The sequence below is a fragment of the Brassica napus genome, chromosome A9, assembly GCF_020379485.1.
Source record: "Brassica napus cultivar Da-Ae chromosome A9, Da-Ae, whole genome shotgun sequence".
Taxonomy (NCBI): Eukaryota; Viridiplantae; Streptophyta; class Magnoliopsida; order Brassicales; family Brassicaceae; genus Brassica; species Brassica napus.
The window spans coordinates 40,003,671-40,025,650 of NC_063442.1; the positions used below are offsets into that span (position 1 = coordinate 40,003,671).

General features: G+C 34.3%; 4 protein-coding genes across 4 annotated transcripts; 1 reads left to right on the forward strand and 3 right to left on the reverse strand.

Annotated features, from left to right (window-relative positions):
• Positions 1 to 1,927: 1,927 nt before the first annotated feature.
• On the forward strand, positions 1,928 to 2,886 carry LOC106368804 (cold shock protein 2-like). The gene has a single exon (XM_013808854.3). The coding sequence runs from the start codon at positions 2,046 to 2,048 to the stop codon at positions 2,646 to 2,648; it is 603 nt and encodes a 200-aa protein (XP_013664308.2). The 5' UTR covers positions 1,928 to 2,045; the 3' UTR covers positions 2,649 to 2,886.
• A 71-nt stretch (positions 2,887 to 2,957) lies between these two features.
• Positions 2,958 to 6,344, reverse strand: LOC106368803 (auxin transporter-like protein 2). Its single transcript, XM_013808853.3, has 6 exons — positions 5,950 to 6,344; positions 5,678 to 5,863; positions 5,470 to 5,582; positions 5,177 to 5,360; positions 4,078 to 4,175; positions 2,958 to 3,947 (listed from the first exon to the last, which is right to left on the reverse strand). The coding sequence occupies exons 1-6, from the start codon at positions 6,106 to 6,108 to the stop codon at positions 3,236 to 3,238; spliced, it is 1,452 nt and encodes a 483-aa protein (XP_013664307.2). The 5' UTR covers positions 6,109 to 6,344; the 3' UTR covers positions 2,958 to 3,235.
• An 8,363-nt stretch (positions 6,345 to 14,707) lies between these two features.
• LOC106429454 (synaptotagmin-1) lies at positions 14,708 to 17,624 on the reverse strand. The gene is made up of 8 exons (XM_013870199.3): positions 17,013 to 17,624; positions 16,845 to 16,943; positions 16,379 to 16,774; positions 16,214 to 16,288; positions 15,998 to 16,074; positions 15,637 to 15,883; positions 15,072 to 15,560; positions 14,708 to 14,985 (listed from the first exon to the last, which is right to left on the reverse strand). The coding sequence occupies exons 1-8, from the start codon at positions 17,121 to 17,123 to the stop codon at positions 14,854 to 14,856; spliced, it is 1,626 nt and encodes a 541-aa protein (XP_013725653.1). The 5' UTR covers positions 17,124 to 17,624; the 3' UTR covers positions 14,708 to 14,853.
• Positions 17,625 to 18,793: 1,169 nt separating this feature from the next.
• On the reverse strand, positions 18,794 to 20,440 carry LOC106365229. The gene is made up of 3 exons (XM_022691857.2): positions 20,129 to 20,440; positions 19,824 to 20,052; positions 18,794 to 19,733 (listed from the first exon to the last, which is right to left on the reverse strand). Exons 1-3 carry the CDS (start codon positions 20,330 to 20,332, stop codon positions 18,910 to 18,912), a joined length of 1,257 nt encoding a protein of 418 aa, XP_022547578.2. The 5' UTR covers positions 20,333 to 20,440; the 3' UTR covers positions 18,794 to 18,909.
• Between the last annotated feature and the right edge of the window lie 1,540 nt (positions 20,441 to 21,980).

A 21,980-nucleotide genomic window follows, 5' to 3' on the forward strand; every position in this document is an offset into this window, starting at 1 on the left:
TTTTCATCACATTAAAAAGAAAAACGGAAGAGAAGCAAAAGTGTATTACTACTTTTGGTTTTGGATAAATCCAACTTGACTCAGTTTAATTTGATTCCAAATGGGCTTTTATTTAATCTTTCGGCTCAAATTGATTCTTCTATTGATCCATATTCCATGCTTTAGTTATATTATAGATTGGGACTTCCGCAAAATAATTGTGAGCTCCATTGTTTTCTTCAATAAGTGCAACAACATAATCTTATGAGGCCCAAAAGATAACATAGTTGCCGTGGGTTCTAATTCTATTTCCTATTTGCTTAACATTTTTTGCAACATTATTTTTACAGTAAACATATTTGATTAGGTTTACGGGTCGCATTTAAGGTGGTATTTCACCATTTAAGATAAAAACAATAGTAAAAAAAAGTTATTTAATCTCAAATCTGCAACATTGAAAGATAAGGCTGTGGAAACACCCTAACCTATTGGTTAAGATTTAAAGACTTCTACACTCAGGTCTGGGGTTTGAATTCCAGATTATGCAATTTTTTTGCAGATTATAGAATGTGAAGCTTTCAGAGGTTCCAGAATACTGTAAGCAGAGTCGTTCGTTGTCTGTTGCGGTGAGAACCTGTCCATCAAGAATGTCGTACATGTAGAACCGTCTAAAAACAGTAATTGCTAGGTTACACTACTTTTTCTTTTAATTTTAATACATAAACTAATATACTCCCTCAGTTTTTCATAAAGTTACAGATTTTAAGAAATAATTTGTTTCAAAAAATTTAATTGTACTAAATAGATTTTAATTGGGTTAAAATTATGAAAAAAAATAATCATAAAAAATTATACAAGTTTAATGTGTTTTATTAAAATGTGTGAATAGTTTAAAATATGTAAGATTTTGAAACGGAGAAAGTATATGCTAAAGCTCTCGAAATTAATCTTTTAATACACAAACTAATTTAAATTTAAATACATTAACTAATACTTCGATCAACTTCTGATTATTCTCCAGTTTTTTCTCAATTCGCTAGACCTTTAGACGACTACACATTTTATGCCTATGGCGTTCGGAACAGAGAATAGATAGAATCTTATCAACTAACGGATACACATAAATTAAACTTATTACCTACAACAACTACTAAAGACAATAAATGAACAAAACATTAACTAATCTCATTCAATATTTTTCCTTAAAATAAATAATTTAAGACGCATCGACATGTCCCATCGTCATGTCAATTGGACCATGTGAACGTTACGCTTTTAAGTCTTGACTACTTCTTTGAGGCTTTGACTGAAAGTAATATTACTCTTGGAGAGAATCTGTAAATATACTATTATTTGGTACCAGAAGTGAAATATAAAATAAAATAAACGGCACGCAGTTTACGTTCCCAAAAAAGTGGGACTAATGAAAATATCTGCTTACGTCCGTCAACTTTAATGTTGACTGAACTGGAAAGTAATAAATGGTATAATAATGAATTTATCTTTCCCAATAGTGCCCTTCACGCTGTTAGATTTTTTCGGGAGAAGAGGAGATAAGCTTTAAACGATTTTAAATCAAAATTCAGGTTTAGAGATCTGAATCTGACGGCTGATAACCATCCTGCAAAGAATCCCTAACCGTCCAGATCGAAGCTGGACCAGAGCTTCCCAAAAAGGAAAAATAAATACACTCTCGAACACTCGGGTGGCCCATTCTTAAGGCTATCCATTTTAACAAATGTGTTATTCTTATTATTAACAAACTCGTTATTTTTTCGAATAATTAAATTTTATTGTTATATTTTTTCGAATAACGAAAATTCAACATATTTGCAGAAAAAGAAGAAAATAACGAATGAAAAAAAAAACTTTTAAAAAGGGAATATGAAAAGAAATAAAAATGAAAATGGGAATAATAAAAAGCAGACGTGGCAGTGATACCCTAAGCACACATCTGCTGTTGTTATAAACAGCGTCTTCCTCACGCCAAGGGGGGAGAGATAGAGAGAGAGATCTGATCTGTGGTTTTGTTTTTCTGAAAGAGAAAGGAGAGAGGTTTGATCAGAATGTCTGGAGGCGAGGGAAACAACGGTGGAGAGAGACGCAAAGGGTCGGTGAAGTGGTTCGACACCTCGAAGGGCTTTGGCTTCATCACACCCGACGACGGTGGTGACGATCTCTTCGTCCACCAGTCCTCCATCAGATCTGAGGGTTACCGTAGCCTTGCCCCGGAGGAATCCGTCGAGTTCGAGGTCGAGGTCGACAACAGCGGACGTAACAAGGCTGTCGAAGTCACCGGACCAGACGGCGCTCCGGTTCAGGGTAGCAGCGGCGGTTCATCTGGAGGACGAGGCGGTTTTGGCGGCGGTGGAAGAGGTGGAGGACGAGGTGGAGGTTATGGTGGTGGAGGATACGGTGGTGGTGGCGGATACGGTGGAGGAGGAGGAGGTTATGGTGGTGGGCGTGGAGGCGGCGGTGGTGATGGGGCTTGTTACAAGTGCGGAGAACCTGGTCACATGGCGAGAGACTGTTCCCAAGGTGGTGGTGGTGGCTACGGAGGAGGAGGAGGTTATGGTGGTGGACGTGGAGGCGGAGGTGGCGGAGGGAGCTGCTACAGCTGTGGAGAGTCGGGTCATTTCGCGAGGGACTGCACAAGCGGCGGTCGTTGAAGCAAAACAAGTTAAAACGCGGTTTGTAGAAGGGTAAATCAGTCATCTCGCCGCCTGCTATCTCAAATATTATCCTCATCTATCTATCTATTTTATCTTCTTTTGTTTTTCTTTCTCCTCGGTTTGTTTTCGGATTATTAGGACATGTTGTTATGGTGTTTGTTATGCGTAAGAAGCTGGATTCGTATTTGCATGTTTTATCAAACTTTTGCTCTATGAATCTTCTAAATTTGCTCTATTATCTTCCAAGCGTTGCTGCATTTTATTTCAGTTAAAAGTTTAATCAATCATAAGTTTCGAATCGTTGTAATTTTGGTTGTATCTCTCCAAAGTTCGGTTGTGCTGTTCATTTGTTTATATACTAATGGACAAAGATTTTTGTTCTTTACCAAGACTACACAACACTTTTTTGTTCCTAAAGTTTTGTCTTTTTCTTCTTCTTCAACGTCCAAAAGATAATAAAAATTGACAAGCATGACACAACCCAAAACACACTAGTGCATTGGTATACAGATCTACTAAAGAAACCAACGAATTTTTTTGTGATCGGTGGAATACGCATACGCTCTTTATTAGTTGCTTAAGATTCAAAGGCCACGTGTGTGGTTAACGTGAGGATGGCTGAACGGAGGAGGCGAGGCCATTACCGGCGGTGGGCACTGGTAACATTTGGTGAAGAGGCCGAACGTGTCTATCTGGTGAACAAAATTGATCATACTCGCCCAACCACCGAACCCAAATCCAACAACGAACACCCACACCACAATGAATGCGTTTATTGTGAAAGCTCCAGTCCACCTCCCTAGAAACCTCGGCGGCTGCTCCACGGCGCTCTCCCGTGCGGCTGCTGACCGGAACGTGAAGACGTGAGCCAGCGCAGGGATGATGTAGACGGTGAAGCTAACGAGGAGAGATCCGACGGTTGAGTTGATGGGACCAAAGAAAGGGAATACGATTGCGAGAAACCAGATGGGTATAACCACGGGAAGCCTCGCGGCGGCTCTCTTACACATGCTCCGGCACTCATGCATTCCTATCAGCTTCTCCCACACGAAGTAGAGAGGCGTGCATGCAAACCCGAAGGTGATGAACTGGTGGATGAGCATGAGCACCACTGCAAAGTCACGGTAAAGGTTCTTTGGGAGGAGAGCGAATGCGTTTGAATGGTTTAGAAGCAAATCGCCAAACGCCCAATAGACCGCAGACGCAGAAGGCAGCGTTAACGTCAGAACGTACAGAGTCGCAAACAGGTATATCGACTTGAACTTCTGCGGCTTCCACATGGCATGCATTATTTCTCTGTCCCCAACAACACAAATTCAATTTCATTAATTGAATAGAATGTTAAATGTGAAAAAAGGAATGGTCCTTTTCATCAATATTTAATTCCGATTATACCCTTACAGTATGGGGGGTAAAAAGGACATACACAGTAACAGCATGTCCACCGAATGTGTAAAGAATGTTTGTGGCCCCTGTGAAGTATAATACCAGCTTGCTTGGTCCCGAATGCTTCACTCCTTCTACCTATTTAATTTTACTAAAACATTAATCATTACATATATATATATATATCTATTCTATTAAAACAGCAGCATGACCTATTGATATATGTGTAATCCAACTGAAATTACTTTTAAAATAACTGCTTTATTCTACAAAATACAAAAGTAATACCAAACCTTATATATCATAACCTCTCCTTTTTTTAGCCAAATCGAAACCACTTCTTTTATTCCTATATTTTAGGGATCCACTACTCTTATCTTAACCAATTAAAATCCATGTTTATATAATATATTTGAGTATGTAACAAAAATGATGACATGTTCGACTATAATCCCTGTAGCATGTTTCGCCAAAAAAATATGTTAATATACTTTATAAAGAATATGACCATATATGACATGTTCCATATAATTCATCCATATGTGCAATTAAAAAAGCCCAGTGTTATTCAATTTTTAATGGGTTTTTAATGAACGACCTATATATTGTCAAATATGTTTGATATATATATATTTTAAATGGTTATATGCACTGATTTATATATTTAATAACTTTAAGAATATTTTAATTTATTTGTGATTTTGGATATTCAAAAAAAAGATACTTCCATTGACAATTATATATAACTATTAGCTATTACTACACGTTGAAATTAAACATAGGTCTGATATCTATTCTGGTACGAATCGATTCTTTCAAGTTTTTGTGTTTATATATATAAAAATTAAGTTTTTCGGAAGAAAATTAAAACGAAAAATATACCCGCGGGTTAGAATCTAGTTCATTATTAATCTTAAACTAGTTCAATTATCTACAAGCAACGACGTATGTGTCTAACTCAAAAGTATAGGGAGTTGGGTAAAAGTGGTCCCAATCACATGTTGCTTGAAACACAAGTGCCAAAAGACACAAGGAAGAAGACAACTTTGTTTATGTTTTTGAGTCCCCTTAAGCTACAACATCACCAGCTAATCCATATGATTATATTAGGAAAAATAAAAAATTAGTAATTAAATTACCTGACCATGGAGGATGGATGCAATGGTGAGGTACCAAGCAGTGTAAGTGGTCATCAATAGTCCAAGAAAAGACCAGATCCTGTAGTTGTGGAAGGAAGGAATGAACACTGTGGTAGCACAACATGCTCCAAATATGTATGTCCATGTCCTCTTGTCCAGGTTATCATTTATGTAATATATGTTGCTGCACATTCATTCATGAACACATAAAATCAGTTTCCAGTTTAAATATAGTTATGGTTATCCTCTTTACTGATCAAGAAAAGAATTTGTAGTAATTAATTACTACGTACCTGGCACATGCTATGAGTTGAATGACAGATCCAAAGAGAAGGAAGGTGCAGTTGAATGCTAACCCAACATTCCTCCAGTGCTTCCCAAGCAATCCATCAAGAACCTCAAACCACTTCACATTGTTTGAACCAAAAAAAAAACCATGTACTTAATATATTTAGTTACAAATAAGAGATTGATATTGAAGAAAGAGATAGCTATTGTTACCTGAATGACATGGTTTCTGAAGTTAACTTTCTCTCTCTCTTTTCTGGTTCTGTACTCAACATAGAGAATGCTGATGAGATAAGCAGTCCAGCTACCCAGTAGGCCATAGAAGAGCTGAAACAGAATCCCTGAGAGCATCCCCAGCTGTGAAAATGAGTATGGAAGCGTCAATAGCACTTGCGCTACCTAAAGAACACATGAACGTATCATGTTAGTACAAAGAATAGAGAGGGATAGAGAAAGAGAGTAAAAACTAAAACCGTTACGTATACCTGGTTGGAAGCGCAGCTGAACCAAGCATCATAGACAGAGCCACCATGCCAAAACATGTTGGAAAGTTTAGATTTCATGTCCGAAGCTTTCCCTTCACTCTCCATCTCCACATAGTTCCCAACAACAACCGTCTCCACTGCTTTCTCACCATTCTCCATATTGCTTGTTCTCTCTTTGTGTAGAGACCAACACGAGTGAATGGATTTAAGAGTGTATGGATAATATATATAGAGAGAAAGAAAGAATAGAAGAGTGTGATTGTGTGTAGACAGAGAGGGAGACACGGAAGTAGTTTTTCAAGGCAAGAGGATGATGGTGAGCAAAGCCCCAAGCAAACTCTCTTTCCCTTTGTTCTGGATAGCTACTAGTGAGAGACTTTGTTTCGGGAGTGACGACATAGAATCAAACTCCTATATAACATAACACTCTCGATTAAAGTATATTTTCCAAACAAAATATCCCAAAAAATAATTTTAAAATAAAGAATAATTGTATTATACCACCAACAATATTACTGTTATTTTACTCATGAAAAGTTGTTAAAAAAGGGTAGCTTGAAAGTGTAATGAATATGGTTGTTTTCTGTCAAGGGAAGGGACAATCCATTACACAAGAGTAACTTTTTACATATTTTCACTAATTTTATATGGGAGAAAATAGTACAATATAATTTGAGTAGCCCGGAAATAGAAAATGTGTTTTTTAGGCGAATTAATTATAAGAGAGTATATAAACTAGCGTGATCACACAGGTTTAGCAGCGAGTCATTAATGATGTTTTGCTCGCATGAGAGGGATTTATTTTCTCGAGCAAATGGTTTGTTCACTATTTGTATGCTATCCGTTAATTCAAATATTCTCTAATACCATCTCTAATGGTACACAAAAATTTTCTCTATATTTCACACTAAAATAAAATAACCAAAATATACATTTTCATTTGGCTATGAGTTAAGATGCGATATCTTAAAAATACTATCCTTTTATATATAGATGCTCCCTAGCATGATTATCAATGATGCGATATGAATTTTTTTTTTCTTTTTCTCTTTTCTGAAAATAATTGTAAAAAGACAAAACATTAAAAGAAACATCTGCAAAATAGTACATTAATATTCTTCCATGATTCGAACAAAGTTTGTATAGCTCGATGATGCTTATAGAGTTATGTACTTGTATTTATTGATCAAGATTTTATGGTTCTCTACCCCGGCCCTTTGATGATTTTAATAGGGATACTCATTCTGCACTACAAGACTTACAGGCAACAGCTGTAAGCCTGTAAATAATGACATCAAACTTTATTTCATGCAAGTAAATCTATTTACTTTGTACCGTATCTAATGAATAAAGTAGACGAATGAATGTCTGCACCTTTCGAAGAAGAATGAAGGAACTTAAAAGTGTGTCGCCTACAATTAAGAGAAGTTAGGTTGAGTAATTTTTATTATTATTTTTTTGCTAAATATGTAAATATCATTTCGAAAAATAAACAACAAATTTTACAAAGAGTTTTTAACAAAATGTAAAACTTAAAAATTTGGTTTCATGCTAAAAAAGAAAAAAAAACATGGAAACAAATAATAGTAATAGATAACACTCAAAGATGCGACTCCTCTTTGTGCGTGAGTGTATTAAGCTTGGAACCAGACACAAAAAAAAAACTTAGTAACAAGCACACACAATATTTTACAAAGCGTAATGAACAACGCAGGACAAGATTATTCAATGTATTTTGTTAATTTTACCTTTAAAATAAATAGATTTTATAATTTATTTTTCTAAAATAGCAATATCTAAACGTAGAATAAAATATATAAAATGCTATTTTTTATAAATAGAAGAAAAGTAATAATTTTTATTTTAGAGAAATAAATAGAGGTGAAATGTAAAAGTTTGCTTCTGGTTGAGTTGAAAATGTTATTAACATTTTGTTTTCGGTTGATACTTCACAATTTATCATCGCAGAAAATATAATCCCCCATCCCAGTTATGTTAGTGTACTAGGGTGGCAAGAAATAAGAAGCGTAGATAAATGCATTATAGTTTCTCTTAGGTATAAGATAAATAGATTAGACTATTAGAGGATCGAAACAAAGTGAGGAAAGGGGAGCGAATCACTCATCGCTAGGAAACAAAGCGTGGTCGCTTTTATAATAAGAGGAAAGCTTGCTTTTATCACATGCCCATTCCCCTCTCTGAACTTTGTGCTCTTTCTTACTATTATTCTCAATTTTAAATCATTTTTGCTTTCTCCATGAACTAGTACTATTTCTTTTGGTTTATATATAGCACACATCACAAATATTTGAGCTTAATTAGTATTATTTCAAAATTATTCAATAACGAAAAAGGAATAAAACTCAATTGTTTTCTGCATATTATCAAATTATAAAAGAAACTATTTTTACGGAATAGAACATTATAATAAAAATAACAAATAAATAATATTTTATACAAATAATAACTAGGTCGCTATTATGAATGAGAGTCCGACCATAACATATAATCGGCGGATTTAATATATTAATTTATTTTATATATTATTTTATATGAATTTACACATATATTAAAGATATATTAGAATTTTCAAAACAACCTGGTAATATTATTTATTATCTAGTGATTTTATTTGTGATGTTTTCATATATCATTTATTTCTTTTTTTAATAAAATGAACACATCAAAAAAAAAATATAAAGCCTTTTTTTGGTTGAAGATTCTCCAAGATTTAAACCATCAGAAATCAGAAAAATAAAGCGATGCATTGAAAACTGGAAATGAGTTAGGAAAAGAAAAGAGAAAAAAATTGTATGACTTCAGATCCAGTTCAACTGATCATACAGTGATACAACCACTTCATTTTTAAACAATCTCATGTCTATTGGTGTGACCACACCACCAGAAAACAAGGGGCTTAAGATCAAGTGACATTACCCATCAAATTATATATAGTAGTGGATAACCAAATATTTATAAAGTTAGTCCAGAAAACATATTTTTATTTGAGAAAGAGTCCAGAAGCCATATTAAACAAGTGATGGTGGAAATTCACATAAGCTAAAAACACGTAATGTAAAAAAATTCGTAAGCTAAATGTAATATTTATTCTCAAAATTTGTAAAATAATAAAGTCTAGTATATCACAATGTAATAAAGTAGGTGAATTTGTTTTATGTTTCATCGTTATAGTTTGGGACAAAAATGTAGAATCTAGTATATCACAATGTAAAAATAAAGTCGGTAAATTTGATTTATGTTTGGTCGTTATAGTTTGGGAAAAAATTATATAGATTTTTCACAATAATTATATTTTACAGATTTAATGATTTTCACATCTCTTTTAAAAACAGTGGTAGTTTAACCTATTTGACTCTCTGATGCCGGCTTTCCGTCAGTGTTGTGAGATAGCTCATTCTTTTTCTCTTTGGTTCGAGTCCGGTCTTATATATTATCTCTTAACGGTTATAGTGTCCTATCGAGAAACGGCAATAGTGTAACGGTGGTTGCAACAGATACATAAGTCTAAAAAATTTCAGATCATATAGGTCTTACGACGAAATTGGCAAAAAAAGAAGACTGAACTGAAAAATTGTCCCATCGTCACGTGAGCCAGGAGGTTGCTGCTTGGAATGTGGCTCGGTATCAGACCAAATTCCACTTCTGTAAATTTTGGACAGTTCAATAGAGGACGTCATCGAATAATTGCCTCAGCCCTGATTTTATGTATTTGGTACTTCATATGTTAAAATTAATCTTAAGCAACTTTCTTAAATCGGTAATTGCGGATTGGCAGATACACTTAATTATAATCTGACTGACATACACATGTTCCACATAAAATAAAATTAATTCATATTCGTAACTTAAATTTTTCAAATCGATCAAACCACACCTGCATTGCGGCGGATTAAATGGGACAGATCTGCAAGTTATGATTAAATTTTCCAGTTTTATTTGAGAGAGAAAAGCCCTCTAATAACTCCTAAATATAATTTTCTTTAACCATACTAGTACATTTCTTCCTAAGCTGGTACTTATGTAGAATTTTTTGTTTATAGACAGAAGAAAATAGTTAATTAGAAAAAAGAAAGAAAAAAAAAAGAAAATAGTTTATTATCTTGGGAGTAAATATGAGCGAGACTTTATTACTTTATATACGTGTTGTTCTCTTTGGTCTGAAACTGATTAGACCTGGTCAAACCAGAAGCTCCTTTTTAATCAAATTTTGTGAGCCCATAGATGTTAATATTGCCTCCTGTGCCACGCTTTTTAGCACAGAACAACATATGTTGCTCCTTCATAATTTAGATTCCCATTGTTTGTCATCAACCACAATCATTTTCAAGGTTACTTTTGTCCTCTTTTTTACCAGACAATTTTCGGAGATGATTAAACAACAAGCACTTGAAATAAAACAGCCTTATTCGTTTGTTTCTTACAGAAACATCATATGATTATATATTATATTTTACAGCTTTACTTTTTGAAAAACTTCATGGTCAGTTAAAACTTAAAAGGTAACCTATGGATTGTGAAAATAAATCCAAGCACCATAAACAAGAATGTTTTACGTTTTCTTCTTTTTGGTCAAGTATAACAATTAACACTGACACAAAACTTACCCAAAAAAAAGTAGTGCATATCTATAATTGCTGTGATTTACTACCAACTAGTATTGAGCCCAGGCTACTATGCATGGGAATATTTTTGATTATAAATTAAACCACATTATAATTATATATAGCTAAACTAACATGTATTATTTAACTTTGATTTATTAGAAGGATATGCATATATATATATAAGAAAATATTAGCACATTTATCATTAATTAACCACAAAGATGCTATATAAAATGAAGTTAGATTTGTTTAAATATTTTTACATTTATCTTAATAAGCTTGTATGATATAAATATTAGTTTGAGGCTTTCTTGTTTTACTTATTTATGTTATTTTCTGTTTTCAATATATTTTCTAATTTTTGACCTGCAATTTATGTTCTTTGGCTAAATTACATTTAGTAATTCATACAATATCTCCATTTACAAACAATACTAATATTATAAATCTAAGGAAAACAATAAAAGAAAATAGCTTGTAATAGATAATAGGTGATCTTTATCGTTTAATATATGCTACTATACCTTTTAAATCTACATGACATAAATGATAAACTTACAGCAGACATAAGTACATAACTAAACCATGAAAGTAGAGCAAATACTTTATTGACACGTTTATTAGAAAACATAGTAAAATAATTATACATATCTTCTTATATAATAAAGTATGGTATGCTCTCACCTCCTTGCGCCACGTCAGCACGGAGAGAGGGGGCATTCGCCGACACGTGGCATCTTCTAAAGCTTTGAATCGCTCTCCATCGAGTTTGATGAAACATTATTATAAGGCTGGGCTATTTATTTCCTATCTTTTTCATTTAGAATTTTGTGCTAATCCGGTTTTTAATATTGGGCTTTATTTGTAGATTGACTCTGGCCCAATCCGGTGGTGTCTTCCCCAAAACGTGTGAGACTAAAGATTGACACAGGCGCCACCGACAAGCAGCAGCTGGTATCCCTTCCGTCAATGAAGATCAGTGTTTACCGGGGGTACTCTTTACTTTGATCACAGACTATTTGAATTCGTCATTGTTTTTTTGTCGATTGGTGTGCTTCTACGAGGCACCGTTACGGCTGTTGACTCGATTCATGCATCGTTATTAACAATCATGATCTCACATTCAATGAATTATCTCATTCATTCAACTCTGTTAATCCGCTACTATAAATTATCGCCATAATCCGCTACTATCTCATTCATTGATGGTCTTAGTAAAACAAAATGATTGCCATGATGAATTATCAGTTTGTCTTTCAAAAAAAGCAAAATTCATCAGTTCATTTGATTTATTCAGTTTCGTTTAAAATCTCTCAGCGATTAGAATGGCAAAATCCAGTCTGCTACTCGGTGATTTGAATTTCGGCCGTTAGCTCTACCGCTGAAGTGTGTATCCTGAGATTTGGGAGGCTCGCAACGCTAGGAAAGCTGGTGAGACCATGTGCGCCGGTATGCTCCTCTTCAACACAAAGGTAAAAGCTTCAACGATTCAACTGCCTTCGTCAAGATAACATAATCGTTGAATCCGATACCTCAAGAACTTTTCAGAAATCACGAGCAAGGCTCATCTTTAAATCCATCGGTGGTGAATCTACATCTTAGCACCCTTATAAGCAGCTGTCATGATTTACGTGTTATAGCTTGAATGTATAACTTTTGTTTTATAGACGGTAGGTGTTGGGGACCCTAAGGATTTCAAAACGACAAATGATTTCGTTTCAAGACATGAGGGAAAGAGCAAAACAAGAGGCATGAACCCGAAAAGCAGAGGAAATGGAGGAGAAGCACGTGTCTAATGTGAAGCTGGAGAAGTTACAGCTGCAAAGATCCAAGTTATAAAAGAAGTGAGAGCATTTACGAGTTTGGGTCTCAAGGAATATAAGGAGAGAACCAACTATAAAATATGAAGATGTTCCATATCTTTTGAAGTATAAAGTTTATCTTTGCAAGCCCACTCTTGAGTATGATCGATTGCTCATCTACATTGTTAACCACCTTTCTGAGAATTTATTTGCGGAACTAGAGACATGATTTGGGATATATATTACGATATGTTGATGTTTAAGGTTTTCTTTAACAAAAAATCTATTCCACTTACACGTTACACTCAACCCAAACCACATATATATAACATTGCTTACGTACATTATAGATTATATATAAGAGCAATTTCAAATAAAACCAAAATATATTAGAAAGTTCACTATTTTGTTTTGTAATAAAAGATTATCAAAAAATTTAAAGTATACAGCATATATAATAGAGTCAACGTACAAAAATCAAATAAAACTAATACAAAATAAAAACTAATACAGTAAAAACAAAAAGATTACTAATTGTATTCTGAAATTTAATCTAATAACATTTATTCCAAAAAAAAAATAATAGGTAGATGCAGAATAACTTTTCTAACCTGAACCATCAGCTGCCATGAAACGTCTAAGACTTTCAGTTATGTTTTCAGCATCTGACGGCATTCCAACGTTTCCTTTACAAAAAAAACTAATAACATTAAGTTAATTGCAACTAACAGTGAACTAAATTATAGTGTGGTTATTTAACCCAAAGGGAAAAAAATGAGACAAGTAAAATCTTTCACAACTTTTACCCGCATTGCAACGAAGTAATTCCAATAACAGGAAGAGCTAAGTAGTACAAATAAATAACAAGTAGCATGTGGACTTAAAAATATGAATACACTTTTAGAAATTTACACCCAATAATGAGATTATGACTCTTTTCACCATGTTTAGAGTGGGAATTGAGTGTTTCGAATTGTTCTTATTATACTCTGTCTGAACATTAATATTACATAAAACACATACGACCCCACATTAACGACGCATACATACTTTTAAATTTTAATATTTAATCAGTAAATAACCAACAATAGCTAAGACTTTAAGTTTTCAGGTTATAACTACGTAACGGTTACTATTTTTCCTCTTCGCCTCTTAACTCTTTCCTTGACTCTTAAGAAACTATCAGCCTAACTTGAGAACATACTCATCTCCACGCACCCTACCAAAGTGAAGCAGAGCTTGCTGTTAGACGTACCTACACATAACGCCATGGTGAAGAAGCCTCCTCGGGCCAACCGGCTTGAAAGCATCAAACTCCAATAAAACAAACACTATATAAAACTAAAACAGAACATCTACAATCACCGGAAAGAATTGTAACACATATCACAATCAAACAAACATGGCAATACTAGAAAATTAAGTACACTAAATATCTTACCAACTTTACGTAAAGAAAACACACATGAAAGCCAAATCAATATGAAAAATAATTAACAACACTATAAAAATATTAGTTATTCTTATTTTAGATTTTCTTCGATGTCAAATTGAAATAGAAATCAAATAAGAAAAACATAAACCATTACATTTCCATTATTTATTATTTTCAATATAAATTAAATTTCTAAATATTTTATAAAATTAAAATATATTTTAATATAAAATAGTTTTAGTGTAAACTCACCTGCCCGTAGGGCGGGCCAACCCCTAGTAAATGGATATAGTTAAGAAAACACAAACAGAACAAAAAGAAGCATTATAGAAGACAACAAATACCTTGTATTTTGCTACTAAAGAAATTCAAAGGAGATACTAAGTTACTAACACGTAGAGGAAGCAAGCCTAATAGCCTCAATCAGTCTATCTCAATCAAAGAAAGGTTAAGTTTTGATCTCTTCTTGTTCTGTTCCTAAAGAAGGAGCATCCTTTCACATTTTGTTTTTGATAGATATAAGAATATGAAAAAGTACACAATTGTGATCCTGGGTAGTGTAATGGGTTTGAAGAAACTGTCGTACGGTTGCTTTTTTTTCTTTATCTAAATTATTATTTGTTGCAATTAATTTTTCTTTAATTTTGTTAATATTTATTAGGTGGCACAATATGATGTGTCGTTTCTCGACCAGCCTACAAATATTAGTATTTTCTTTTATTTGTTGTTTCTCTTAAATTTATAATAGATTCGCACAGGAAAGTGACGTCTAGCAACATAATAAACTTAAAGACTGTCTTTGTGTCATGGATTCTTTTTTTGGCTTTTGTAAACCGGTTAGGGGGGAAATAATGAGCAGTAGAGTCGCGCTACCGAATAGCATAGAAGAGACGAAAGATGCAAACATGTAAATAAAAAAAAGGGCTTTGCAAATCTGATGTCTGGTTTTAAGAGTTAAAGGCCCATATTGTACAACAACAACTTAACACAAAAGAGTTTTATAAAATCAAACCAATTCTCTCCTCTCTTCTCGAATCGAAATCTAAGAGGTGGTTCGCCACTCAAGCTCGATTTGGATCTTTCCGTTCTTGGAATCGATAAGGTGAAACTTTTGGTTCATCCTTTTGTTGTTCACCACGTCCACCACCGGAATGTCCACGTACCCCAGTGTTTCCTGCCCATCAAAACACAATCCACTTATTTAGTTTTAGAAGAAGAGCCACCACCTTACTGCGAGTTTTGATTATTGTGTTATGTTACCTTGGGATGCAAGAGACCTATCCTTGAAGAGGTGCTCAGTACTTCCACGTGGAGCTTCTCGCGCACCGGAGGCTCCTCGAGCATGAAGGTGAACTCCTCCTCCCACCTCGGGTCTCTGTTCTTCTTCACGTGCTTGGTTTTCCTCTCCTCTCCTTTGAAATAGATACGCACGTAAGGGTTGGTATGGTGCTTGCCTTCAACGTCTTCAGCCGAATGCACTATCACCGCAAGCACTCCTCCACCAGCCGGTGTGCCTTCTGGAGCCTTCTGCACTGATTGCGATTCTTCGAAGCCCTTTGGCATTTCTTCCTCTGTGAATGGCTTATACAAGAGCTCAACCTCCAGCTTCCCCCTATCCTTGTCAGGCTGCACTCCTTCTTCAGCCCCCTCCATAGTCTTGCGCAGTTCCAAAGTGAAGCTTTTGTGTTCGTTAGGCACCATTTCTTTCAGCGGTAATACATTCATACCCATCTTATCGTGCTTTCCAACCTGCATCATCGGGAAATACAAAATATTAGCAGACAGATAGATAGATACATTATTCTACTGAGGATAGCTTGTTTACCTGTTCCCAGTCATACACACTGAACTCGAGGACCTGAGTCTGGGGATCTCTGACTGAGAATTTGTGTTCCTCGTTCCATTCAGGGTTCAAATTCTTGTGTTTGACAGTGGTCTTCTTAGACGGAATCTTGTCTTCAGAGAGCTTGATCTTCACGTATGGGTCTGCCCCACCCATCATATCTTTCTTCCTCAGCCCAACAGCCCTCACGACCTTCACATGGACGATTCCAACCGGCCTTCTAAACGCTCTGTACATTACATTTTTATAAATTAAGATTTGCTAAGCATCAATCAAATTTTTAAGACATGGACTGATCATAATTTAGAAGGAAAAAAGAAGGCAGAATGGCATATATACATACTTGGCAGGGTCAAGGATCGGAACTACAAGGGTCTTAGGCCAGAGATACATGTTCGCAACTTGATCCTTGATTTGCTCCTGAAACAATTAAACGGATCAGCAAATGAAAATTCGATCCAAACATAAACGTAAGACTGATCTCCAAATCCTGATGGATTACTATGATGATCAAAATCATCTCCACAAGTGAATGAATGCAAGAGAAAGATAAGAATACCTGGACAAATCTGTAGAGGCCAGGGATAGACATAAGATCAGCTCCACCAAGCTTCAGCCCAAAATCAACATGTGGCTGCCACAGAACCAAGACAAAAGACAATAGCTCAACCAAAGTTCTGACTACTACTACTAACTACTAACTATATAAAGAAAAAGGTCAAACCTTTTCCATAAGAGAGACATAGATACTGGCAAAACAAGGAAAGCTCGGAACCAATGGCTTGAGAGTGATACGAGGCTGTGCAAAAACCTGCAGATCAAGGACCTGAACGGTAGCCTTGAGGCCGAAAGCTTTGATAGCGACCAAGACGTTAGGATTAGCAGCCCATTTCAAGCAAGGCTCCATAATCAGCTCCTTCTCGTCGGTGAGGTAAACCTTCATCCCTTGGAAAGTAGGAGGCAAGGAGCCGAGAGTGAGAGTCTCGAAATCAACAGAGTCGATCTTGTACTTGGGAATCTGCTCCTCGATGATGGGCTTGGCAATGTTCCTGGCGGTCTTGCAGATGGCCTTGTCGAGGTAAGGCCACATGTACTCGAGGAATTTGTTAATCCAGTCAACCTAAAAGGGAGGAGGAGAGAACATCAATCATTGAGAGGATCAGAAAAGGAATGATGATTGAATGACGTACGCGGTCGAAGTCGGGGTTCTTGACCCAGAGGGGGATCTCGGGAAGCATACGGAGCATGGATTTGGGGTCTTGGTCTGCTATCGATTGGATTTGAGGATCCTACAATACAATTCAACAAGTGTGTGTTAAGAAGAAGAAGAAGAAGGATTGAATCGAAAGCGAGCGAACCTTGACGTCGTTGGGCTGGAGGTAGACGAAGAGGAAGTATCCGATGACGAGTCCCATCGATATCCCTATCCCAAATCCGCATAACCCTAGAATTGTGCTGAAGAACCCCATCGATTTTCGTTTCAGATCCGAGATTAAAACAAAAAAAACAAAAACAATTTATTCCTTCCTCCGTCCGTCCGATCTAATCGGTAGAGCGGCGGCTGAGATGCATGATTTTGAAGAAGAAGAAGAAGACGTGTTTATTTTAACAGATGTCGGCAGAGTATCGTCGAGAAGCGGAGGAGGCAAGTAATGTGTGTGTGTGTGCTCAACACTACGCTCTCTCTCTCTTGTTTATTATTTTAGTATTTTTATTTTTATTCCTTGCTTCTTCTTTTAATTATAATTATCAGCAATTAAATTGTTTATTTAGGTTCTTCGAATCATCATCGCTCGTCTCTTTGGGGAAATCTCAAATCAAATCTCTTTCGTTTTTCTTTTTGTTTTTGGTTTTATACTACTACTACTAGTCTAATTTAACAAAATCTCATTCTTTTCTATCGTACTTATAGTTTTCTTTTTAAAAAAAAATATCCGCTCACCACCAATCACTTTACATCCAAGTTTATTAATTCGCCAATCTTATGGCTTTTAACGTATTGTAATAAATATACATGTGTTCTCCTTTTCTGGTCACGAAAAGATATGAAAGGGAAAGAAACAAAAAAAACTATTATGTGGCAGTTTTTCGAAATGTTTTTGAAATTGAAGGGCTTGGACTAAAACGTGACATAGATTTGAGCAGTAAGCATCTGAATTTGGGCCCGCGTTTGTGGGCCAAGGAGCATGTCTATGGATAATCACATGACGTGTTCCGCTCTTAGCTGTTGGTTATGTGGTCCTACGTAGAGTTGAACGCATCTGGCCACTACTGCACATCGTTAATAAGAGAAACCAATATGGCTTTGCCGACACTTTCCTATTCCTTCGGTTTACTATTTTAACATCTCTTTTCTATACCGGCCACTATCCCACGTGGACAGTGGAAACAGAGAAGGTCAAGCTCAATGGGTCCGCCTTGTGGCTTTTGGAAATTCGGCTGTTTAAACCAAGACAACACTTCTGTTACAAGAAGAAGAATGAGACTGAAAAGCGCAATAACTGTTTTTAGTCTTTTTAATTGTTCAGTTCGCAAGAACCGCAATTTAGTATAATAGCATCATCACATTTCTTACACAGAATGCGCCAGACAAGTTTGCTACATCTACAAGTGAGCTCAAAGCCGAGTATGTTAATGCTATCCAAGGCCAAAATTTAAAATCTAAAACCAAAAACTAATTAAGGCCTGATTTGTAACTTTATTTTTTGCTTTAGAAATTAAGTTGTGAATTTTTTAGCTGTAAACTTATTTCTAAAGATATCCAAATCACTAAATAAATGTTGTAGAAAACTTGATTTCTAAAGCTAATATATTTATTTTTCTAAATTATTGGCTGTAGATTCATTTTTTAAAACTACATCATGATTGCTTTGTATAATTTTTTTTTAATAAGAGCATTCTAAAGCATCCAGAGCACTTACCAATCATCCCCTAAAAACTAAATACTAGTTCAAATTGGTAAGAATACTAGCAGCATCACATTTTTTTTTCTTCTTCTCTTTCTTATAGAATTTTTACAATTACAGCCAAATCAAAAAACAATTACAGAGTTTTAACACTGATTCCAAAAGATCGAACTGCATACTTAATCTTATATCCACTCGGGATTTAATATTATAAGATTTAATTGAGATAAGAGTATATCAAAAATATTATCAGAAGCAATAATTAAATTATTTTAGTTACTAAAACTTAACCAACAAGCTCCATAAAAACCAAGAAAGGAAAGAGACAATGAAATCAAATCATATAATATTAATTATGCTGATTGCAATACAAGAACGGAAGGGAGGCAAGATAGTCGGCATTGTCCTCCTCCCATTGCTGAATCCGAGCATCCACCAACTCTCCTGTTACACGAGACTGCTCCTCCGCTGCGTTCTCCGCTTCCACCGACATTCGCAGCACTTGCTCCCTCAGCTCAACAAACCCCTCTACATCCTCCCCCCTTATCATCCGTCTCTTGTTTTGGCCTTCTTGGAAGATAAGGTAGGTCTCAAGGGCTTTGTCGGCTGTAGTATTCGCTTCTTTGTAAGTTTCTTGGATGGCAAGGTAGGTCTCTTGGGCATTGTCGGCTGTAGTCTTCGCTTCTTTGTAGGTTTCTTGCATGGCAAGGTAGGACTCTTGGGCCTTGTCGCCTGTAGTCTTCGCTTCTTTGGCGGTTTCTTGCATGGCAAGGTAGGTCTCTTGGGCCTTGTCACCTGTAGTCTTCGCTTCTTTGGCGGTTTCTTGGATGGCAAGGTAGATCTTGTCGAGTTGGTCGGTGACAGAATCTTGTCTCAAAGCTGTGATGTCCTCGGCGACTATAGATCTCAGGTCATCTAGGAGACCAGTCCAGATCTCATCAACATTGAGGCGCATGTTGTCTTTCAGAGTTTCAAGCTTTGAGCAGATCATATGCTCCACGATATCCACTTGTATGTTCATCTCCTTCTTCCCATCATCACGAAACTCTCTCCACTCTCTTCTAAGAGTTTCAAGACCTGAGTGAACCATGTGCTCCATAGATGTCATCATCTTCTTCCCGTTTTCTACTAAAACATTCACCTTCTCCACTTCCTTGTGGAAGTCACCTTCATCTTAAGTTAATCAAGGCATACATTAGCATATAAGAAATTAAAAACAATAGTAGGGTTTTGTTCATGTGTATATTAGTAACATATAATCACCGGAGAAAATCGGAGTCTCAACATTGCGAGATTGAGGAGGAGGTAGTACGGCTTGATGAGATCTAAGGAAGTAGTCAGCGATGTAGATGGAATGGATCACGAGGGAGAGGGAAAGGGTGAGACGCCAAAGGAAGGTGAGCTCAAAGCCTCCAACCAACAGTTTGGAATACTCGAGGCCTAAGTAAAACGTGGTGCGGTCCAATAGAAATAACCAGAATCCACCAATACCCTAATCAAACAGATCAACATGTTAACTGTGCCACAACAAGTGATACAAAAAATAGAGAATATATATATGAACTTACAGAGGGTCCAACGGAAGAGAGATTAGGGTTGAAGAATAAGAAGAAGGGTAAAGCCAAAAGAGTAGTGGAGAGAATGAGAGGGACGATGAGGCCACAGACGTATGTGGGAAATACGAAAACCAGAAAGAGAAACAAACGCTCTATCCAGAACAAACCATTTACTTCTCTTCTCCACTCCTCCCTTTCTCCATCGACCCTATTCATCTTCCTATTTCTTTGTTTCTTTTTGTTTATGAAGTATCTCTATCTATATATTAAAAATCAAAGTTCCAAGATTTTTTTTTAAAATCCTACCTAACCTAATTGCTATAAAGTTGGATACAAGATCAGATTCTTGGCTTTGATTAGATTTTCTTAATAATAAATTTTGATAATATAACACACTAATAACACAATATATAGAGTAGTTATCTTTTTATTTATAATACATAAGTATATTTATTTTTAGGTCAAGTTGTATTATATCAATTCAAAATAATTATTTAATCTAATAAATAAATACAACAATTCATTACGAGTGTCATACCACGGATAATAAATAAATATGATTTTGAAATCACAGTATACTTCATTTTCGAATATACAAAATTCATTACTTGATTAATATGTAACTATATATCTTTCTATTTCTTAGCTTTCAAATGATTGTAGCTATTCTTTTTAGATAACAAGACAATATATATAAGAATTATTTTATTTTTAAAATATATTTTAAATATTTTAGCCACCTTATTATTAATCTTATATATTAAAACAGAAGTCACAACCTTGATTCATGTGTGATTTTTTTTTAAAAATGGACCTAATGGACTTATTCATAGAAATTCATACTACATTTTAATCCAGACTAATAATAAATAGTTTTTAAAATATTTTAATCATAATATCTTTTGATATCTTTTCATTTTAAATATAAATATATTTATTTTAAAAGTCTAACAAATCTGTTTGAAAAGATTTTTACAAGATCTTCATTTTCGAAATTATATTTAAACATTTTTACTAATTTCGAAATTAGTTTAAAATATTATTATACATTAATATATTCAGTTATATAAAATGAAAAATGAAAAAAATTATAATATTTTATTTATTATATAATCATAATCAATCATATTAAATTAAAATTATTATATTAAGCTAAATAAAATTATTATATTGAGCTAAATATAATAAAATTGTATTAAATTTATATATTTATATATTTTATTTTCGTAATTATAAAATATTTACGTTCAAAAATAAAATCTAATATGTTGGTAAGATGAGTTAACATTATCAAACTATATAATACATGTATAAAAATTAACATGTATTTCTTTAAAGTTAATAATATAAAATCTTTAAATATATTTTCATTTTAAATATAATATATATTTATATATTATATTTTAAAAATTCTAATAAATCTATGTAAAAATATATAAACAATAACTTAATGTATTTTAAGTTATCGTTTAGAAATGAAAATAAATAAATTATATCATATTTTATCTACTTTTATAGTCATGATCATGTTAAAATATAATTATTATACTAAAATTAATATGATAAAATTATATTCAATTGATAAATTTATAAATTTTATTTTCATAAATATAAACTATTTATTTAAAATATAATATGATGATAGAACGGTTTAAAATTAACAAACTATATAATACATGTCTAAAAATTAACATATCTTACACTTTTATATATACAATAATAAATTATCTAAAATGAATAAGCATAAAAATATTGGTAAAAAGAAATCCAGTTTTGAAATACGGGTCAGAATTTAGCCTAAATTAAATACAAAATATTTTTTAAATATATTTTCTCATGAATATATTAATTTGCTTAATAACTA